Source organism: Muntiacus reevesi, chromosome 3 (genome assembly GCF_963930625.1).
Source record: "Muntiacus reevesi chromosome 3, mMunRee1.1, whole genome shotgun sequence".
Taxonomy (NCBI): domain Eukaryota; kingdom Metazoa; phylum Chordata; class Mammalia; order Artiodactyla; family Cervidae; genus Muntiacus; species Muntiacus reevesi.
The window spans coordinates 94,262,552-94,285,530 of NC_089251.1; the positions used below are offsets into that span (position 1 = coordinate 94,262,552).

General features: G+C 43.0%; 1 protein-coding gene across 1 annotated transcript in view; it reads right to left on the reverse strand.

The window, feature by feature from the left end:
- The window catches only part of SLC9A2 (solute carrier family 9 member A2), an 85,145-nt gene that overhangs the window by 52,791 nt on the left and 9,375 nt on the right, over nucleotides 1-22,979 (reverse strand). The window contains exon 2 of the mRNA XM_065929658.1: nucleotides 6,290-6,753. Coding sequence (XP_065785730.1) covers nucleotides 6,290-6,753 — 464 coding nt within the window. The remainder of the gene's footprint in view (nucleotides 1-6,289; nucleotides 6,754-22,979) is intronic.

Below are 22,979 nucleotides of genomic sequence, written 5' to 3' on the forward strand. Positions count from 1 at the left end.
CCAACACCACAGTTCAAAAGCATCAATTCTTCGGTGCTCAGCTTTCCTCACAGTCCAACTTTCACATCCATACATGACCACTGGAAAAACCATAGTCTTGACTAGACGGACCTTTGTTGGCAAAGTGATGTCTCTGCTTTTTAATATGCTGTCTAGGTTGGTCATAACTTTCCTTCCAAGGAGTAAGCATCTTTTACTTTCATGGCTGCAATCACCATCTGCAGTGATTTTGGGGCCAAAAAAATGAAGTCAGCCACCGTTTCCACTGTTTCCCCATCTATTTGCCATGAAGTGATGGGACCAGATGCCATGATCTTAGTTTTCTGAATGTTGAGCTTTAAGCCAACTTTTTCACCCTCTTCTTTCACTTTCATCAAGAGGCTTTTTAGTTCCTCTTCACTTTCTGCCATAAGGGTGGTGTCACCTGCATATCTGAGGTTACTGATATTTCTCCCAGCAATCTGGATTCCAGCTTGTGCTTCTTCCAGCCCAGCGTTATAAATATTGTCACCCTGCTTATTTAGACCCTAAAAGATTATTTTAAAAAGACTTGGTCACCCTTCAACATGCCCTGCATGCGTTCCCAACGCTTAATATGGACTGTGTCACAGAGGAAGCTTGTTGGTGTCGGCTGTGAATTTAGCGACCTTTCAAGGCCTCCTTGTGGGGTCGGTCTGCCTGTCCATAGTGGTCTCTGCCCTGAAGACATCCTCCTCCCCTGTCACTGAGGTCCTCACTTGGTCCCTCCCTCCTTGTCCTGCCTACACACGCACCTCTCATGAAATGTAAGACCTGATCAGGTTTTCTTAAAGAGGCAGCAGCCACTGTATGTGTGTATCTGCTGCAACTTCACACATATCTGTCCTTCCGAAGTGATGAGACTACGCCGGTGCTCAGTTTCTGAAAAATCTATAGTCTTTTACATAGTTTAGTATTCCAACATAACAGGCATTCACACCTCTTTTCAAACACGTTTCTAAGGACCACTGAGCACACGGCACTGGAAGCAATGCCTCACTCCTGAACTTTTTTTTTTTTTTCTTTTCACGAAACCAGAAAGTGACATATAGACAGGCACATCCTCTGCTTCCTTTCATTGTGATGTTTGCAGCCAGAATCTCCAGGAAAGTCGGCTGATGGGACATGGGGACAAAGACCTTAAGGGTACAGTCCATGTGACACCTTCCCTGGGTTTCTGAGAAACTGAAAATTAAACCCACTCATCCACAGGCACTCGAAATATCAGAGGCGATACCAGAATCCAGGTATCCCACCTTTGGGTCAGTTCTTCAATTTTAACCATGAGAATGAGGCAGAGACGCTTCTAATCAGGTGTATCCCAGCAAAGAGCCATTTCCCTCTTTTTCTCCTCATTTATGGTCCTTTATAGCCTACACTTTGCAGGTTTCAGGGAACTTTTCCTCTTTCCTATGATCATAGGGATTTCCCTGGTGGCTCAGTGGTAAAGAATCCACCTGCCAATGCAGGAAACACAGAATCCATCCCTGATCTGGGAAGACCCCTGGAGAAGGAAATTGCAACCCACCCCAGTATTCTTTTCTGGAGAATCCCACAGACAGAGGGGCCTGGTGGGCTACAGCCCATGGGGTTGCAAAGAATCGGACATGACTGAGCATGCTCCATTCCCCACTCTTCAATTTAAAACTGTTGGCTGGCTGACTCTGGGAAGAAGGCTGAATATGCCTGATGCATTTCTGTTTTTGTCTGCACCATGGCAGCCATGTGGGATCTTGGTTCCCTAACCAGGTATTGAACTTGTGCCCCCTGCATTGGAAGCGTGGAATCTTAACCACTGGACCACCAGGGAAGTCTCCACTTGATGCATTTTTTAAAAATGCATTAGAACACCTGCAGTCTAGGACAGGGTCTCATTACTGCTCCACAAAGCACATTGTAATTATGCACCCCTGCCCCTGGCTTCTCTTGGCAGAAACCCAGTCTGCAAACCAGGGGAAACTTTATCTGTCTTCCATGGCTCAGCTGAAGCTGCTGTTCTCCTCTGGCCTTTCTGGACTCTGACATCCCTTGCAAATCGTCCTTCCCTCTGCCTTCCTGCAACACAGGTGATCCCCCAAACCATTCAGCATCTGGGGGGGAAACTTCCTGTGTTGTTGGCGCTGTCTCTTGAATGCTGACCTCATTTCCTCTGAGGAATGAGAAATTCCTTGTGCAAAGAACTTGTGACTTCTCCTCTTTCTATCTCATCTCCCCACCCCACCTCATCCACACACCAATGATGTCTCCAAAGGAAGTCAGGTACTCATTCCTAAGGATCAACTCACTGGCATACACCCTAAACTTCCCCAAAACATTATCCTGGCAGCTCCATCCATCATGCTATCAACTGCATATTCTGTGTTTCATATCCCTGTAGGTTTTGCAAAGGGTATGGCTGAGTCACAGGCTCTCCACATTCACTGAGCTGGCAGAAGCTCCCATTTGATCATTCAACTTCCTCGGATGCTGGGCCACGTTAGGAGAAAGGATCTTAGGTAGAGACGTTACCTTGACAACAAGAGAGCTTTCCATAACCTCCTGCCTGTTGTACACTGAACCTGATACCTAGCGATCAGCATGAGATAAAATTCTTTTAGGTACAACTAGCCATAACCCCATGGTGAGTTCATTTCAGTTAAATCTTTTCATTTTACCACAAGGGAATCTACACAGAAAGGTGCTTTTGAAGCTATAATTTATATACAGTATATGTATATATATTACATACGTGGCTACAATTATGTCTCTAGCTTGTCCGGGCAAAGCTGACCTCAACTTGACAACTGTATTTTTAGAAAACTGAAAAGCCAAGAGAGCCTGTTTGCTCAATTTTTAAATGGGCTAATGTGAAAACTGGGTACTTTCAAATGTTTCTATTCATTGTTATTATTTTCAAAATACTTGTATATATTAACATTTGATATGATCTGTTTTGAGTCAGTCCTTGTGCTCAGTCATGTCTGACTCTTTGTGATCTCATGGACTGTAGCCTACCAGGCTCCTCTGTCCATTGGATTTCCAAGGCAAGAATACTAGAGTGGGTTGCCATTTCCTGCTCCAGAGGATCTTTCCCACCCAGAGATCGAACCCACATCTCTGCATTAGCAGGTGGGTTCTCTAGTACTGAGCCACCTGGAAAGCCCTCAACATCTCTTCCTCAATTCTTTAAGGATACCTGACTGGGAAGCAAAATTCTAATTTTGTACATCATTTTCTAATTGTTCCTAACACCTGGTTAATTCACCCAGCCCACCTTCTTCTCCTGTTGTGTCCAGAAATCCATTCTCTATATCTGTGTGAAATCTGATTCTTCTTTTTTAAATTTATTTAATTGGAAGAAAACTGCTTTACAATGCTGTGATGGTTTCTACAATAGAACAAGGCAAATCAGTCATAGTTATACATATATCACCTCCCTCTTCAGCTTCCCTTCCTTCCCCCAATCCCACTCCTCTAGATCATATTAATACATATTTATAGACTCTAGAAAAATGGTATTGATGAATCTATTTACAGGGAAAGAATGGAGATGTAGAGAATGTACTTGTGGACCCAGCAGGGGAAGGAGAGGGAGAAAGCAGCATAGATATGTATCACTATCATGTGTAAAATAGAAAGCTAGTGGGAAGCTGCCGAATAACACAGGGAGCCCAGCCTGGCACTCCATGAGGTCTGATTCTTGATACACTCAAAGACTGGACCACTGAGGTGACTGAATGTGAAATCTCAGAAGAGAAGGGACAGCCGTGTAAAGACGTGGCAGGTCATCCTGAAACAGACCTGATGATGCTACCCTATTCCTAAGAGCAATGCAACAGGATACTGCTCTCTCTTGGTGAGGTTTTCTATACACTAAATAGATCCAAGATTCTCAACTAAAATCTCCAGTCTTCCTGGTAACAGTGTATACATCGAACATCAGTCAGCACAGAAAACGTGATGCCTCCAGCAGTTGGAAAGAGTTATAAAACATCTTCATCACTAGGGCAGTTTCCCACTTACAATGTAATACTGGCGAGTGAATGACTAACCACTATTAATGAATAATGGAATAAATGAAGTGGATTTTGTTACTTTAATGAGGTGACTTCACTGTCTCAAAACAGCTCTCAGCTATTCTAAAAATGATGAGATGGTTAGATAGCATCACCAACTCAATGGACATGAATTGGAGCAAACTCTGGGAGACAGTGAGATACCGGGAAGCTTGGTATGCTGCAGTCACTGGGTCAAAAGAGTCAGACACGGCTTAGCAACTGAACAACATTCTAAAAATGGGATTTCCTTATCAGAAAATTATTTTTACATAATAATATCCACACAGAGTTAACGAATATCCTTAAAGGTGATATTTTATTCAGGTCAAGGGTGTGAATACAGACTAACAGAGAACAATGCTGGTTTCTATGTTAACTTTTATTTTGGATGTCATATTATTGTAAACTTTAACTGAATTATTAAAAAGATGGTCTCAGTTTGCTTCTGAAGCTGATCACAGTAACCTGTCTTTGAAGAGCCGATGCCCCATGACCTACACACAGGATACTAAATATTGTGTGTGTGTGTGTGTGTGTGTGTGTGTGTGTGTGTGTGCCCAGTCGTGTCCAGCTCTCTGCAACCCCATGGACTGTAGCCTGCCAGGCTCCTCTGCTCACGGGGTTTCCCAGGCAAGAACACTGCAGTGCGTTGTCATTTCCCTCTTCAGAGGATCTTGCCAACCCAGGGATGGAACCTGCATCTCCTGCGTTGCTGGAGGATTTCTGGCCACTCCACCAGCTGGGAAGCTCAAACATACAGGAGAAGATATTATTTAAAGGACCCTCTCTCCAACTCAGATAAAGGGACTCTTTCCAGGTACTCTTAAGTTTCACATACACAATAAAACTGAAGGGAACTGATTTTTTTTTTCCCTTGTAATCTATCTGAATTTTTGAACAAATCAAGAACATCATTTCAAGGATAGGAACTAACAGAGGGGGTAAAATAAACTATTTAAGTTACTCAAATACACTTTACTTAATATTTCCCTCAATTTTCCTATCTGCAAAATGGGAAGAATATCTAAATTCATAGGCTGCTATAAAAACTCTGGACACAAGATATACATTCACAAAAGGTTACTGACTATGATCCTATCACCATCACTGCTACAGAAGCCTGGCTAACATAAGACAGCAACGCCAACACTCGCTGGCTGGTTAACATCGCCAAGGTCACCTGAGTGTCCCTGACTGGTGGAGGAGCTCCATGCAGCTGCGTGGGTGAGGAGAGAGGCTTCTTGCCTGAGCTCGGGAAGCAGTTCAGTTCTGCTCGCATTAAGCTCGTAAGAGCCTCTGACTCAAATTATGCGTCCATTAGTGAGAATTAAAAACAATTCGCATTTTCTGAATTAATACCTACCTACGGAAAAATGAGGACCCAAAGTCTGCTGGCTGAGTAGGAATAGGAAGTGAGCTGGGTAATGAAAACTTTGCTTCAAATCAGGAAATAAAAAACACAGCATCCCCAGATGGAGAACGGCACTCAGCGGGCTGGATCATTTCACTTGTACTACACACGTCACAGGCTTCCCTGGTGCCTCGGACGGTAAAGAATCCTCCTGGGATGCAGTAGACCCAGGTCCAGTCCTTGGGTCGGGAAGATCCTCTGGAGAAGAGAGTGGCTACCTACTCTTGAGTCCTTCGACTTATGATCAAAGACGATTGTTGTGGAAACCTCCACAGTGAGAAGCCCCCAGGATACACAGGCCATAGTCACAGCAAAGCTCCTCTGGCAGCAGCAAAGCTGTGCAAACAGGATGAGCCACACAGCTGGTGTGATCCAAGCAAATGAAGATGAGGCGCCCTTATATAATCATGAATAAATTGTTGTTGCTGTTATTGTTGTTTAGTCACTCAGTCGTGTCCAACTCTTTGAGACCCCATGGACTGTAGCCCACCAGGCTCCTCTGTCCATGGGATTCTCCAGGCAAGAGTGCTGGAGTGGGCTGCCATTCCCTCCTCCAGGGGATCTTCCTGACCCAAGGATCAAACCTGTGTCTCCTGCATTGGCAGGCAAATTCTTTACCACTGAGCCACCAGGGAAGTCCATGAATAAATAACAAATAATAAAGGTATTGAGAATTTTAAGACAGTGAGAGCAGAGTATGGAACCAAGCGAGGGGCCCTTCCCAGCGCTGGGGCTGGGGACCATTCAGACGCCCGCTCTGTGCACAGGGCCGGTAGGCGGGGCCCCGCCTGGTGGAGCGACACTGCGTGAGCTTGCTACTCACCACTGTCACGGCATCATTCAGCAGGGACTCTCCAAAGACCAGGATGTAGAGCTGCTCGTTGACGTGGATGTTCTCAAAGACGGCAAGCACGGCCACGGGGTCCACAGCTGAGATTAAGCTGCCGAAGAGAAGATTCTGGAGCAAAGTGATGTCACTCAGGCCAAAGGCTTCGATCTGGCAGATCCCAAACAGCGACACCCCAATGCCAATGGAATTCCAGAGCGTGCCAACCACAGCGTACCAGAAGATGGTGCCAATGTTCTCAAAGAACGGGCGGGTGGGCATGAAGTAGCCCGCATCCAGCACGATGGGTGGGAGGAGGTACAAGAAAAACACATCAGTCTTCATGGCCGGCGGGGACTTCTCATCCACTCCAAAGATAATCCCCCCCAGCAGAAGCCCCACCATGATGAGGAGGCAGCTCTCAGGCACTATGGTGGGAAGCTTGTGATACAGATGGAATCCTGTTCAGGAAAACACAGGGACAAGATTTGGGTTACACAGGAATCATGGGGGCTTCCCAGGTGGCACAGTGGTAAAGGATCTGCCTGCCAATGCAGGAGACTCAGGAGACGCAGGTTTGATCCCTGGGTTGGGAAGATCCCCTGCAGAAGGAAATGGCAACTCACTTCAGTATTCTTGCCTAGGAAATCCCATGGACAAAGGAGCCTGGTGGGCAATATAGTCCATAGGGTCACAAAAGTGTCCCTATGTAGGTATCTTCATTCACAGAGCAATCAAATATACATTTTTAAAAATAAAATGCAACATGCAATAGAAACAGTGAGAAAATAGTAAATACCATTTTGATCAGATACATCAACAAGCTGCTATTGCTGCATGATAATTCTAATGGATAAAGACCAAGTAAGAGAATTTAACTAAAAATAAATAGAATCAGTGTAGACCTAGTGAGGACCAGAGACTCCCATGGCCATGAAGCAGTAATAAGCAGACCCTCAGTGGGCAATGGAAATGAAGTGGGGAACTTGAAAATCCACGCCTACCTGGCAGTAATGATAAGGCAGCCCTTCCCCACCCTACCCTCACCAGAGTGGTGCCATAAGAAGCCATCTAAAACAAAAGGTATAAATAAGACCTTTGGTCTCATAATATCCCAGATGTCTGTATTCCAACAGGAAATCCCTCATCGTACCAGGAACCAAGAAGATGGCAAGCTGAATAATAATAATTTTAAAAAAGATACCACCATCATCAATGACAGAGATGTTAGATTCATCTGACAGAAATGTTAATACTGCCATGATAAAAATGTTGCATGAGCAACAACAATCACACCTGAAACAAATTTTAAAAATGGGAAGCCTGAGAAAAGAAATTTAAAACTTGAGTAGAGAAATACATGATACAAAGAAAAATCCTATGGAGATTTTAGAATTGAAGAATACAACAATTGAAATTTTTAAAAATTCAATTGTATTGGCTTATTGTATTTTATAATACAATTGGCTAATTGTATTTTATAATAATAAAAGCAGATTATTAGTCAACTGGAAGGATGAATTAGTAAACAGGAAAGAATTAATAAACTAGAAGATCGAATGAGAAAAATTAACCAATCTGAATGACAGTGAGAAAACAGACTTATAACAGACAGAACGTGAGAGACCTGTAAAACTGTAGCAAAAGATCCAACTTCAAGTCATCAGAGTTTCAGAAAAAGAAAAGGAAAAGGGTCGGAGTGGAAAACTACTCAAGAAATAATGGCTGAGACCTTCCAAAATTTGGCCCAAAATATGTGTGCTTAGTCACTCAGCTGTGTCTGACTCTTGTGACTCCGTGGACTGTAGTCCACTAGGCTCCTCTGTCCATGGGGATTTTCCAGACAAGAATACTGGAGTGGGTTGCCATGCCCTCCTCCAGGGGATCTTCCCAACCAAGGGATCCAACCCAGCTCTCCCACATTGCAGGCAGATTCTCCCACATTGCAGGCAGCCACCAGGGAACCCAGGGCACAAAATATAAATCTACAGAATCAAGATGAGTGAGACCCACACAGGAGAAACCCAAAGAAATGCACATCCAGAGAAACTATACTCAAACTTCTGAAAATATAGAAGAAAAAAAAATCTTGATAGTAGATAGTGAAAGGACACCTTATCTATAGGTGAGAAAACAGAATTTGAGCAGATTTCTCTTTGAAAATTGTGCAGGCGATCAGGAAGAGGCACAGTGTTAAAAAATAAATGCCAACCCACAATTCTATATCCAGTGAGACCAACCTTTGGTAATGAAAAAGAAATCAAAACATTGTCATTTGAAAAAAAACTAAGAAAATGTGTTGCCAGCAGACCTGCCCTAAAATAATGGCTAAAGGAAACCCTCAAAATGGAAAGCGATGGAATTTTGGAACATCAAGGATTAAGAAAAGAGAGTGGAAAGAGTAAAAATACAAGCAAATTCAATACATTTTCTTTCTCCCCTTGAATTTTCTAAATTCAGCTTGGCCACTGAAGCCAAAATTACAACACCATTTGATGTGGTTCTCAATGTATATAGAGAAAATGTTTAAGACAACTAAGTGGGGAAAGTGAAAAAAAAACATTCAGGGGGAAAGGTTTCCACACTCACAGTGGTAAGCGACAACAACAGTAAGCTGTTATTAGTTATATGCATATACATTTTGTAGATATACATATATATGTATATATATCAATATATAATACTTGGAGGAATCACTTAAAAAAAAAAAGCTATACAAAGCTCAAAAACACTATTGATAGATGGAAATGGAGTCCCAAAAAGTGTCAAGTAACCCACAGGAAGACAGAAAAAGAAAACAGAGAAATGAAGAACAGAGAGCAAACAGAAAGGAAAATAAAAAGTGACAGATTTTTTAAATCTCAAACACCACAGATACACCAATAGTTACCAAAAAATGTAGGCTGTCTAAAGGCATCAATTAAAAGATAGCTATTAGCAGAATATAATAAAAAGCATGACTTAGCCATAGGTTGTCTTTAAAAAACCTGTACTTCATATGCAGTGGGGTAGGCAGGTTGAAAATTAACTAATGGAAAGCGTTACATCATTAAGTGTTAGTCGCCCAGTTGTATACAACTCTGCAACCCCATGGACTGTAGCCCACCAGGCTCCTCTGACCACGGGATTCTCTAGGCAATAATACTGGAGTGGGTCGTCATCTCCTCCAGGGGATCTTCCCAAACCAAAGACTAAACCCAAGTCCCCTGCATTGCAGGCAGATTCTTTACAGTATGATCCACCAGGGAATACATCATAAAAATATTAATCAAAAGATCAAAAGAAAATGGGCTTCGCTAATATCCAATAAAGTAAGCTTCAGAGCAAAGCAATTTCCCAGAGACAGGGAGGGACATTGGATGATTATAAAAAGGATCAATCCACTAAGAAAACATGGGAAGTCCAAATGCATATGCACCAAACAACAGAACTATAAAACATACGAGACAAAAACTGATGGAACTGAAGGGAGAAATAGGCAAATACATAATTATAGTTAATAACTTCAATACCTCTTGTCTCAATAATTGCTAGATCAACAGCCAACTGGATCTAATTCTATAGAACGGAGGTCTCCAACCTCTGGGATCTAATACCTGATGATCTAAGGTGGAGCTGATGTAACACTAGAAATAAAATGCACAATAAATGTAATGAGCTTGAATCATCCCAAAACCATCCCCCCGTCCTCAGTCCGTGGAAAAATTGTCTTCCAGGAAATTGGTCTCTAGTGCCAAAAAGATTTTAGACTGCTGCTATAGAAGATCAACCAACAACAGCAGATACACATTCCTTCCAAGAATCCACAGAACATATACCAAGACAGAACATTTCCTGGGACACAAAAACAAACTTAAAAAAATTAAATTTAAAATAATATAGGATATATTCGTTGATCACAATGGAGTCGAAATGGAAATCAGTAAAATATGGAAAATTAAAAAAACCTCTAAACTTAGAGACCTAACAACTCACTTCTAATTAATCTATGGGTCTCACACCCACCAAGATGGCTATAATCAAAAAGACAGAAAATAACAAATGTCTTTGTGGATGTGGAGAAATCAGAACCCTTATACGAAAGTGAAAATATGAGTTGTGCAGCCATTTTGGAAAATAGTCTGGAAGTTCCTCAAAAAGATAAACAAAGACATCATTTGACCTAGAAAATTCACCCCTAAGTATGTGAGGATGAGATGGTTAGATAGCATCATCCACTCAGTGGACATGAATTTGAGCAAACTCGGGGAGATAGCAGAGTACAGAGAAGCCTGGCGTGCAGCAGTCCATGGGGTTGTGTTGCAAAGAGCCAGACACAACTTAGCGACTGAATGACAATCACTTTCCTACTGCCAACTTTTCTGTCTTCTTTAACCTTTAACTTTTCTCTTTTATTTCCCAATGGAACACACAGCCCACTGGTTTATATCTGATTACACTAAAGGTTTATTTGCACCTGTTTCAATTTTGTTAAGGTTGTAAGCACTACACTATAAAAGTAATATCTTTACTGTCTCCAAACACAAAAGAGCAAATACTGCCTGATTCAACTGATATTGACTACATTAAACAATCGATTTCATGGAGAGAGAAAGCAGAATAGAGGTTACCCAAGGCTGGGAGGAGAGAGCTGGGGACTTGTTGGTTGACATGCAGAGTTTCTGTTTGAGAAGATGCAAAAGTTCTGGAAGTGTGATGGTGGCATATTGTGAATGTATTTAATGTCGTCGAATTGTAACTTAAAATGGTCTATTGGTCAACCAAATGTCAGAGGCATAAGAAGGATGTGCTGGCCTCCTGATGGCCTCCCCAGCACTGTTTGCACGCACAGGGTCCTATTTGAAGGGTAAAACATGAAAATCTCTCACAAACAAATTCCATAACAGCTTTCCCATTTTCATCAATGGTAACAGTATGTCACCAGTTGTACTGACTCTCTTTGTAACACCATCCCACTCTGAGAATGGCACTCATTTTGATTATTATTAAGTTGAATACACAACAAATTCCAAGTGACCCTAACTGTCTCAGACAACAGACTCTGATCCCTTCAATAAACCAAGTCTATATCCTGGGAGCAAAACTTCATGTAACATGAAAAAGCCTGGACCAGAGGTTGCAAACTGGCAGGCTATGGGCTATTATGGCCTTCAGGGCTATTTTGTTTTGTTTGTCTGGTGTTCTAAAATATTGAGCTAATATCTGGAAATTGAGTTTGTAGGTACAAATACTCTTGTCTGGTTTATCCTGGAAAATCAGCAGACTGGGCCCTCTGTCCCTCACCCATACCAATGTGATCAGGGGGACAGCCAGCTTTAGCCGAGGCAAGGAGTGGCCCTCCAGCTCACCTGCCAGCTTCCCCCATCCCTGCCTCCCTACTCACATCTCACAGGTGCCCTCCTTACTCAGGCACCACTAGGTCCAGGCTGTCTGCCACCTGTCAAGAGCTCAATTCCAAAAGTCAATCTTAAGATGCAACTAAGACTATAATGAAGATGAGGTTGGCAGAGGCCAGGGGAAATGTCCATTCCGTTTCTCTCACTGTTCTTTTTAGACATGGGTGCAGGCTCAGTTGCTCACTCATGTCTGACTCTTTACAACCCCATGGACTGTAGGCTGCCAGGCTCCTCTGCCCACAGGATTTCCCAGGCAAGAATACTGGAGTGCGTTGCCATTCCGTCCTCCAGGGGATCTTCCTGACCCAGGAATTGAACCCATGTCTTCTGCTTGGCAGGCAGATTCTTTACCACTGAGTCACATGGGAAGCTCATATGTATGTATATATAAAGACTATTATTTCTCTGGATTTCAAGAAAAGTCACAAATTGAAAACAATAACAAGCTATTCCTTCAAATGACAGAGTTGTTCAGTCCCACCCTCGGAGGTGCCTGGGAGGAACAAGGCTCTGACCAGGGCTGGGGTGGCCAGGAAGATGCTCCTGGCACTGGATTCCTTGGCTCACGGGTCCTGGGGTGGGGGTGGGGGGCTAGCAGACACGCCCAGGGGGGCCCCCAGGCTTCTGCCCCCCCAATCAGCGCAGGGCACACAGGTCACAAGGGAAGTTCCCTGGGCTGCTGAAGAGGCTAAACCATGGCGGTGAACTCAGGAACCACAGGGCAAAACAAATAGTCCACTGATACAGCCCCCTCATCCTGTGCCTCGTGGAGGTTCTAGAACCCTCCAGTATCTCTTTTTTTTCCCCATTTATTTTTATTAGTTGGAGGATAATTACTTTACAATATTGTAGTGATTTTTGCCATACATTGACATGAGTCAGCCATAGATTTACATGTGTTCCCCATCCCCATCCCCCAAATCTATGCCAATGAAGGGACAAGCTTGGGCCACATCTGCTAGAGGGCTACCTCTGTAGTCCAAGGGGGTCACTCTTTGCCCAGGGATTGTCCAAGAAACTGACATGAAAGAGACGGCTAATAGCATCTATGTAAAGTATACATTCTGCATAATGATCTTGTCAAAAGTAAATTGATCTCTTCCTTTCCAAGATAAGAAATTGTCCTGGAAGTTGGAGGAAAGAGAAAACAGTGAAGAAACGGCAGATAAATAAACAAACAAATACACACACACTGTACTTTTCCGTAATCCTATTTCTCATTTCTCACTTAAGAGTTATTCATGGTTTTGAATTTTACATTCAATTGTTTACCACTAACTAGTTTTCAAAAAACTGAAACCAATTATGTGCTTGAAAGCCTTGATGACTTCCTGCCAAGGAAGTAGATTACTTAGAATGCCCTGGTAACGGGTCACATTCTCCTTCTTGAAGCTACAGCTGGGAGGGGACAGGGGGATGGGTCCCAAGGATGTTCAGTTCTTGCTATCAGCACACTCAGGGTCTAGGACAGCCAACAGAGGAACAATGTGAGGCTTGTATCATATCAATTCTGCAAAATACTCTATGAGCAAAGTGCAGTCGAGGTGGAAGACACAGCCCGCACCATGCAGACAGCCTGGAGAAGACCACCCACAGCCTACCACCCGGCTTCCCTGGTGTCTCAGCACTAAAGAATCCGCCTGCCAATGCAGGAGACACGGATTCGATCCTTGGGGTGGGAAGATCCCCTGGAGAGGGAATGGCTACCCACTCCAGTATTCTTGCTTGGAGAATCCCATGGACAGAGGAGCCTGGCGGGCTGCAGTCCATGGGGTCTCAAAGAGTCAGACACGACTGAAGGGACTCATCACACACAGCCCACCAAGGCAGCAGCCCTGTCCCAGGAAATAACAGTGACACTGGACAGTCAAAGTATTTCTGCAGATACAATGCCCTGGGATGAAATACGTGCCTCCCAACACCAAGTATAGTGATCCAGGGGGCTTTCTAACACAGCCAGGTAGGAAATAGGATCCCTGACGGCAAAATGCTGAGCGTGAGCCCTGGCCACACCGAGTATTCTTATTTAGACAAGTCTTCAGGGTGTGTTTCATGTGAACTGCAGCTCTAAGTCATCACAGAACTTGCTCTGCATTCACGCTGCCTGCCCACTTTCATTGTATGACTATGAAGCAGATCTCAAAGCCCTTTTTTAATGCTGGGCATCTTTTTTTTTTTTTAATATTTATTTACCTGACTGTGCCAGGTCTTAGTCACGGTATATAGGTTCCTCAGTTGCCACATGTGGGATCTAGTTCCCCAACCAGGGACTGAGCCCGGGCCCCCTGCATTGGGAACACAGGGTCTCAGTCACTGGACCATCAGGAAAGTCCCGCTACATCTTTAATTTTACTAGGCTTCATCTCCTTGTGACTCTGGACCCTCATCTTTTCTCTTTTCCTTCATTTTCCATTTTAGTGATAGAAGAGGGATGACCAAGAAAGGATTGGGTCTGAAAAAATCATTCTGAGGGTAAACACTTTCTAGTGTGCAGTGATTGTTTAGGGGGAATTTCAGAATTCAGGGACTTAGTAAGTTCTGGTGACTGTTTACAGAACAGACCCTTTGCAGCGCCTGCTGCAGCACAGAGGGAGGAAGCTCTGGGCTGGGGGAGAGGTGATAAGATTCTGTAACCTAGATTCACAACTTTCTCTGCAGGCCAAGAGTTGAAAGCAATTTTTATTTTAACACCCACCCGCCCCTCTCCCCACCCCGAGTTAGATGCTAAATCCTGGCATTTGTCTTTCAGCCCACGTGTTAGTAAATGATTGATGCTGCTTTGGGGTTTTGCCATTTGCTCACTGTCATTGTTAAGTTCTACGAGGCTATCCAGGAAGCCTACCCCACCCACCCACCCACCTTGTGCCCGGGTTTTATTTTCTGTTTGGTTTTTAATCCTTGAAGAGCCTGCCTTCTAAATAAACTGACCACTTGCTTAAAATAAGTAGATCAAAGGGTAGGAAAGGAATCCACAATTGCCAGTAATTGCTACCTGATTTCATTTTTCAATCAAGTGGTTGCTCGTATCCAATCACCAGTGATTTAGATGGTGGGGACCTATGGGTACACTGGAGCCTTGGGCTAAACAAAGAGACTGCCCTATTTGGTAAATTACACTATTTCCCAAACCATCCAGAATCATAGCATGTTCATCTACTTTGCCTCCTCTCCGACTTCTGATTTTTACCAGCTCTTTGCACAACCAAGTGTTATACCATTTGCCTTTCATTGCAAAGACCACCAGGGTTTCAAGGAACATCAAGATGTTTGCATCTTAAGGATCCTTATGTAGTCTTACAGCTCCACCTTCATCATATATATTATGTTTCATCAAAAGAGCAGTCCAACCTACTAACACATTGAGGGGGGAAATGGAAGACTGGAGTCCTGCCAATGATGCGCTTTCGTCCAATCCCTGGAAACTTCAAAACTCAAAATTGAAAACAGCAAGATCAAATGAAAAAAACAGCAAACAAAATCGCTGGGGAGGGAGTGAAGTCATTCAATACATACATTAACTATCCAATCAAACAGTCCTTTTGGCAAAACTATTAGCACTCTTGAAACAGGTTAAGAATAAGATAAAACACAATAAAGACTTCCAGGAAAAGCAACATGGATAATAGATATGAAACAACTGAAAATATAAAACAATGTAGACACCCTAAGTTTTATCTCTGAACATACCAAGCTCAACAGAGGTAGACAAACACAAAGATACATGGTTTCCATCTCAGGAGACTGTACCTCGAGGAGGGAAGGATACTGAGTCCAGGGTAGCCAAAAAACAGCCATGTCAGATAGTGACACAGAGCTCTGCAGAAACTCAGCCTGGGCCGCAGGGCACGGAGGGACTGGGCTGGAGCTTGCACGCAGGCCTATGCATTTTCTAATTCCCTGAAAAACGTAAGCTCAAGCTAGAGGCAGCATCCTCCCTGCCTTCCAGACAGTTCACCAGAGAAGTTACAAAGAAGGATGCCCATTCTCCCGAGCAGGAACAGCTGGTACCAACAGGGTATCCTTCCCAATCCAGCAGAACGGAAACTTCAGTCAGGTAGAAAGGAGGGGGCTGGGATTTCTCATCGTTCCTCCTTCTCACCATTTTAGTGTTTTCTTAGAGAAAACGTACACTCAACCAACATGCGGTTCTGCCTAAGGATCTGGTGATACAGAGGGTCATGTGCACGCTAAATCACATCAGTTGTGTCCACCCCTTTGGGACACCGTGAACTGTAACCCTCCAGGCTCCTCTCCGTCCCTGGAATTCTCCAGGCAAGAATACTGGAGAGGGTTGCCATGCACTCCTCCAGGGGATCTTTCCGACCCAGGGATCGAACTCACATCTCTTTATACCTCCTGCACTGGCAGGCAGGTTCTTTACCATTAGCGCCACCTGGGAAGCTCAGAGAGGGTCGGCGGGTGGTTTTAAAATTGCAGTAAGGACTCTGAGTAGCACTTTGTTTTAAAACTCTTTCCCATCCAGATTTCTAAAGGAACCCTGTTTGTACACAATGTACAAAGGGACTTGGAAATATGCTGAAAAAAAGTGTTTCCCCTGCTCAGGTGTGAGCAGACATGTCTAGGGACCTTGATGACACTGTAGACCCAAAGCTCAGGGGGTGTCCAGAGGGGGTTAGCGAAGAGAGGTTGCTGGTGCAGAGAAGGACTCACCTGACCCCTGACCCTGAGTGTTGGGTTTCAAGGCAGGAACCTGGGTTAAAATAACGAGTTTTCTCTTGCATTGCAAATTAGCTTACAAAAGCAGCATGATGGTTTCTTAAGTGTAGGCAACATTGGACATTGAAATACACACAATTTAGAGAGAAACCTACACATAACACCAGCACCTGGAGACAGGAACGGCTAGGCAATCTGACAATTGGCTACAGAACCACTGGACAGGGCACACTTCTGTGGCGTCATACTACGAGGCTCTGGAGAAGGAAACAGGACGTCTGCGCTCCTACAAGGGCCAACCACATTTTCTCAGGGAGCAAGTTTTCTTAAGGGGATAAACTCTGTCTCAACAACCCAATCGGGAAGCTACGGTAAGTCTCCTACATACGAACTGTCAAGTTGTGAACTTCCAAAGATGTGAACATACGTATGGTCCCAGCAAGGAACCAGAAGCTGTGCCATGGACGTCAGGCAGGACTGAAACTAAAGCTCGCCCTCCATCTCCTGCTGCTGACAATCCTTCAGCTCTATCATCGCCCACCTCCGCCAGTCAGGGACTCCGTTTGCCTGTTCACTTGATGCCAGCCTCTGGATGCCAGGTATTGGGCTGTTACAACGGTACTTTGCAAGGTACTGTACTGTAAGATTAAAAGTGATTTATTTTCTGTGTTTGTTTTTTATGTATTATTTGTGCTAAAGTATTATAAACCTAGGACAGTACAGTACTGTACTAATACAGATTGTATTAGTTGGGTGCCTAGGCTAACTTCGTGGGAGAGAACAAACCGGACTTATCAATGCTCTCTCAGGATGGAACTTGTTTGTATGCAGGGGATTTAGTGTACTGTCATTACCCTACAGATGAAATAACTGAAGTTAGAGAGACTCATTAACTCATCCCCGAAGCCACAGCTCGTAGGTTTGGGGCAACAGGGCCTATGACACCACTCTAAACTGGTGCAATAATAGCAGATGCATCCTAAGTGGGGTGACTGAGGAAACCACCATACAAACCAGTATATTTGAGAAGGAAAGGGCACAGTGCTAAGACCTGCACTAGGACAACAAATGTAAACCATGGAAAATTCAGCATAGATGACTGCCTTCCCAACCACGTGGTTAAAGTCAGAGGAAACAAAAAGCATCTCTAAATACTACTTAGTTATTTAAACAATGATTGTTTATTGAGTACCTACTATGAGCCAGGCGTTGTTCTAGACAGTGAGTCAACAGATAAACTCCCTTCCTGCATGAAGCTTACATCCTGAAGTGTCATTTACATGTGCATCTGTGTGTATGTGCATGTGTACATGTGCCCAATTTAGTAAGTATGTACGTGCAACAGTGAAACAGATTTAATATCTTTTCTCCTGTAAATCTGTTGGAAAAGAACTTTGTCCTATTAACATTTACATGGTGGCTCAAGTTATATGGGTTGAACCTCTAGCCTATGAACCTCCATCATGTTAAATATTGTTTTAATAAACAGTTTTTATTCAGAGATTTCACACATTTAAAGAAATGTTCTACTTTTATGAAATTTTTTTTCTACTGGAGTATAGTTGCTTTACAATGTTGAGTTAGAGGGGCTATATGCACACACACACACACACACACACACACACACACACATATATATCAAAAGGAGAAGGGGGTAACAGGATGAGATGGTTGGATGACATCACTGACTCGATGGACATGAATTTGCACACACTCTGGGAGGTGGAGGAGAGGAGAGCCTGGTGTGCTGGTCCATGGGGTCACAAAGAACTGGACACGACTTAGCAGCTGAACAACAAGAGTGTACACATATAGCTGATTCACTCTGTGGGACAGGAGAAACTACATACATGCTTCAAACACACATTCAGGTTCTACAATCGCTGAGCTAGGGAGGTGGAGAAGGCTAGACCAAGATTCAGGAAGTCTAGACGCACGCTGAGGAATCCTCGAGTTACGGGGTTTGCCTTCTTGTAGTTTTCTACGCTAACTCAGCACAGAGTCGCCATGTGTCACACTAATCGTAACTGTCACAACTTGTTTTCATGTATCACTTCAGTTGGCTCCCCCAGTGACCCTCATCACTGTCCGATTTTACAGTGTAAATCTGAGACAGTCCACACGAGATGATAAGGTTCAAGCAGGACCTCAGCACAGGTCTCTGGGTCCGGGTGAAGGTCGCATGACACCGGGCACGTCAAGACGTCCTGGCGACCACGGGCAGACTTCCGAACCTCACATGCTTCTCCACGGGCGGCAGGCTGCCAGGGCGAGACAGGGCGGTGCCCAAGTACACGCCCCGTGGACCCACCTCTCCGCGGAATAGCTGTGACACCTAAGCTCTCTAAGCCTGTTTCCTCATCTCCTTTCTGCCTCTGGTGCCTGCCTCCCAGAGTTAATGTGAGGATTAAAGAGAGTACTGGGCGGAAAGCAGCTGACTCAGATTCCTGGCATGAAGAAAGGCTCCATCCTTGTGAGCTGTTATGACTCCATGGAAGAGGCCCCCAAACAGGGACTCTCGGCCTCTCCCATCTCCACCCTCCAGGCCACAGGGGAAGACACCGCCGTGCTGGGGTGCGTGACACGGCTCAGGTGTCCCAGCCCACGCATCGTAGGAAATAAGCTCACGAACTGGGAGCAGCAGGACCGGCCGTGGCAGGATGGCAGAAATACGGCAGTGGGGCGTTTCTCGGTCCTGGGCCTCAATGAGGAATGTCCACGGTTCACAAGACCTCTAAGTGGCCTCAGAGTGCTTTCAATGCAAGGCGAGTATGTGTACTCTGTTTCATTATCAGTCAAAACTGCTAAACACAATTGTGAGTTTCGTTTCTCTTTCCTTGACACACGAGCCTCTGTAGGCCAACACTAAGGTATACTGTGAAATTCACCTTTAAAATATGACTTCTGTCCTTGTTGGTTATCTATGTTATTAATATATATAGGAGTGCATTATCTGTTAATCCCAAATTCCTAATTTCTCTCTCCCCCATCACCCATTTTGGTAACCGCTAAGTTTGTCTTCTATGTCTGTGTTTTGTATATAACTTCATTTGCATCATTTTTTTAAAGATTCCACATATAAGTAGTATCATATATTTATCTTTCTCTGTCTGGTTTACTTCACTGAGTATGATAGTCTCTAGGTCCATCCACACTGCTGCTAATGGCATTATTTCATTCCTTTTTATGGCTAAGTAATGCTCTATTGTATGTATGTACTACATTTTCTTCACCCATTCATCTGCCAGTGGATGTCTAGGTTGCTTCCATGCCATGGCTATTGTGAATAGTGCTTCAGTGAGCGCTGGGGTGCATGTATATTTTCAAATTGTGGTTTTCTCCAGATATATGCCCAGGAGTGGGACTGCAGGATCATGTGGTGACTCTAGAGTTTTCTAAGGATCCTCATACTTTTCTCAGTGGTGGCTGCACCAACTGTACAGCACAGAGAACTATACTCAATATTTTGTAATAAGCTGTAAGGGAAAAGAATCTGAAAAAGAATATATATATATATAATGTGTGTGTGTGCGCATGCTCAGTTACTCAGTCCAGTCTGACTCTTTGGCGACCCCATGGACTGTAGCCCGCCAGGCTCCTCTATCCAAGGAATTCTCTAAGAAAGAATACTGGAGTGGGTTGCCATTTCCTCCTCCAGGGGATCTTCCCAACCCAGGGATCAACCCCAAATCTCCTGCATTGACAGGAAAATTCTTATCACGGTGCCACCAGGGAAGCCCACATATACGTATATAACTGAATCACTTTGCAGTACACCTAAAACCAACTTTACAACATTGCAAAATCAACTATACTTCAATTAAAAAATTAAATTAAACTAAATTTAAAAATATTATTTTTTCATGACCACAAGGAGAGCTTGCAGAGGGATTCCCATGCCTTCCCCTGGAACTACTGGAGAGAGAGGAACACACACATCTTCAAACAGGAATGAATCTATAAAAATCAAGATCAGAAACCCTTGGACACTGATGAACAATGTGCAGGATTGTTGCAGGAAGTACATCAATTATGACTCATTACATTTAAAAGATGTAATTGCAAGAGAGTAAGCTATAATTGTATATGTCTCATTTAGCATGACAAGACGCCCATGTTCACACAGCTCTTTAATAATAATGAACACATGTTTCTCTTGGCTTAAGTTTTCTTTTGCTATAAAAAGTAAAATCTTTGCTATGAATGTTTTTCTTCCCTATGGAGTCTTTCACATTATCCCTATGGAAATACTAAACAGTGGGGAGCAGATACAGAGCCCTACTTCTAAATGCAAGAACTAAGTAGAAGACCTGCCAGGATCACAAGACAATATTAATGGCAGAACTGCAACTGAATAGTATCTTCCTACCTCTGGCGTTACTCTGCCGACAAAGGTCCATATAGTCAAGGCTATGGTCTTCCCAGTGGTCACATATGGGTGTGACAGCTGGACCATAAAGAAGGCAGAATGCCAAAGAATTGATGCCTTCCAACTTCCAGGAGAAGACTCCTGGAATTTCCCTGGAGAGCAAGGAAATCAAACCCGTCAATCTTAAGGGAAATCAACCCTAAAGACTTGTTGGAAGGACTGATGCTAAAGTTGAAGCTCCAGTATTTTGGTCATCTGACGCAAACAGACGACTCATTGGAAAAGTCCCTGATGATGGGAAAGATTGAGGGCAGAAGGAGTAGAGGGCATCAGAGGATGAGATGGCTGGATGGCATCACTGATACAATGGATATGAACTTGGGAAAACTTCGGGAGTTGTTGAGGGGCAGGGAGGCCTGGGGTGCTGCAGTCCATGGGGTTGCAAAGAGTCAAACACAACTGGGCTACAGCAACAACAACAGCCACTGACTGGGAGACATCTTTTCCAAAAGTAGGTCCAACACATCTTCAACTGCTGAGCTACTTCTATTCAAATATGGTAACTACAGGTTAAGAGAAAAGTCAGGTTAACTCAAAATGCAACGAGAGTGACAATGAAATTCTCCTTCACCAAAGAGAACAGAAGGTAATGAAATAATACCTTCCAAATGATAAGGCTTCCCCGATGGCTCACCAGGTAAAGAAATCCCCTGCAATGTAGGAGACACAGCGGACGTGGGTTCAATCCCGGGGTGGGATGATCCCATGGAGAAGGTAGTGGCAAACCACTCCAATATTCTTGCCTGGAGAATTCCATGGACAGAGGAGCCTGGTGGGCTATAGTCCACGGGGTCACAAAGAGTCAGACATGACTGCGTGACTAATCAGTAGCAGCAGATGATATATGATTATAATTTCAGCTCCTATACTCTATGATATAATCATTCAAGAGAATACTCAAAGACATTTTCACACAAAGATCAAGAGAATTTATCAGCGGAAGCCTCCCTTCCCGAAGTATCCACTAAATTAGACATTTCATTAAAAAGAAAACAATCTGGAAAAAAGAGGAAACAGAAGAAGTAACAATGAGGAAAAAATGGTAAGCATGTTTGGAAATCTGTGTACACATCATTTGCAAAAATTAAAAACTAACTCGTGGAGGAAATTAAATACAAATCAGGTCTAAATTATAAGGTAAAAAGATATAATTCTGAAATTGGCAGACAGCAGGTAAAATTTTTTTAATTTAAATATTATTCATGAAGACAACAAAACAATAATAAAACAGAAAACAATATGTTTACTGTGATACCAAATGTAATTTTAACGTTTTACATATATTAACAAACTTAATTCTCACAACAGCCTAGGATGTTGGCACTTTTACTATCCCCATTTTACCAAAGGGTAACTGAGCTCAGAATTTCAGTTATGTACCAAAAAATCATACAACTACAAAATTATGCAAGAAAATGTTCCTGAGATGTGAGTCAAGGTAGACTGGACAGGATCCTGTTTAATCAGGTAATCTTATTAAAACTGAAGTGTAACCACAAAAAAATGGAAAGAGAATATACGATAATATATTAAAAAATGAAGGGAAAATTTGACTAAGCGAAAATATGACAAGAAAAGAGAACTGAAGAGACCAGGTAAAAGTGTAGTAAACAGACAGCAAAGTCCAAATATATCATTATGCACAACACATATAATTATCCTTCTCCTTAAACTGCAGATATTTGAAAATTTAAATTAAAGATAGAAAGTCTACTTACATGTGGTTTAATGATGTACAGTTAAAGGAAAATTACCCAGTTGATTTGATATGATAATTATGGTTAGGGAAAAAATATGTCTGGAAAATACAGGTGTGGAAAACATAGATACAGAAAAAACATATGTTCAAAATGAAGTTTATTTTGAATAGCAATAGGAATATAAGAAAAAATAGACTTTGAGCCACAAGAAAAATATTTAAAGTAGGGACATTAGTGAGTAACCTAATAAGTAAAGGAAGGATTTACTCAGAAGATTTTTAACAATATTGAGCTAGTAGGTACTTAATAACAAAGCATCAAAATATTAAAGCAAAAGATAACAAACTTACAAACAGCAATTGACATCACAGTCTTAGAGAGTGGTTTTAATGTACCCCCAGAAACTAACAGGTAAAGTAACCCAAAAAATTGGTAATGCCATTTAATATTTGCACTCCATAATTTGAAATTTTATCTAGTCCTCT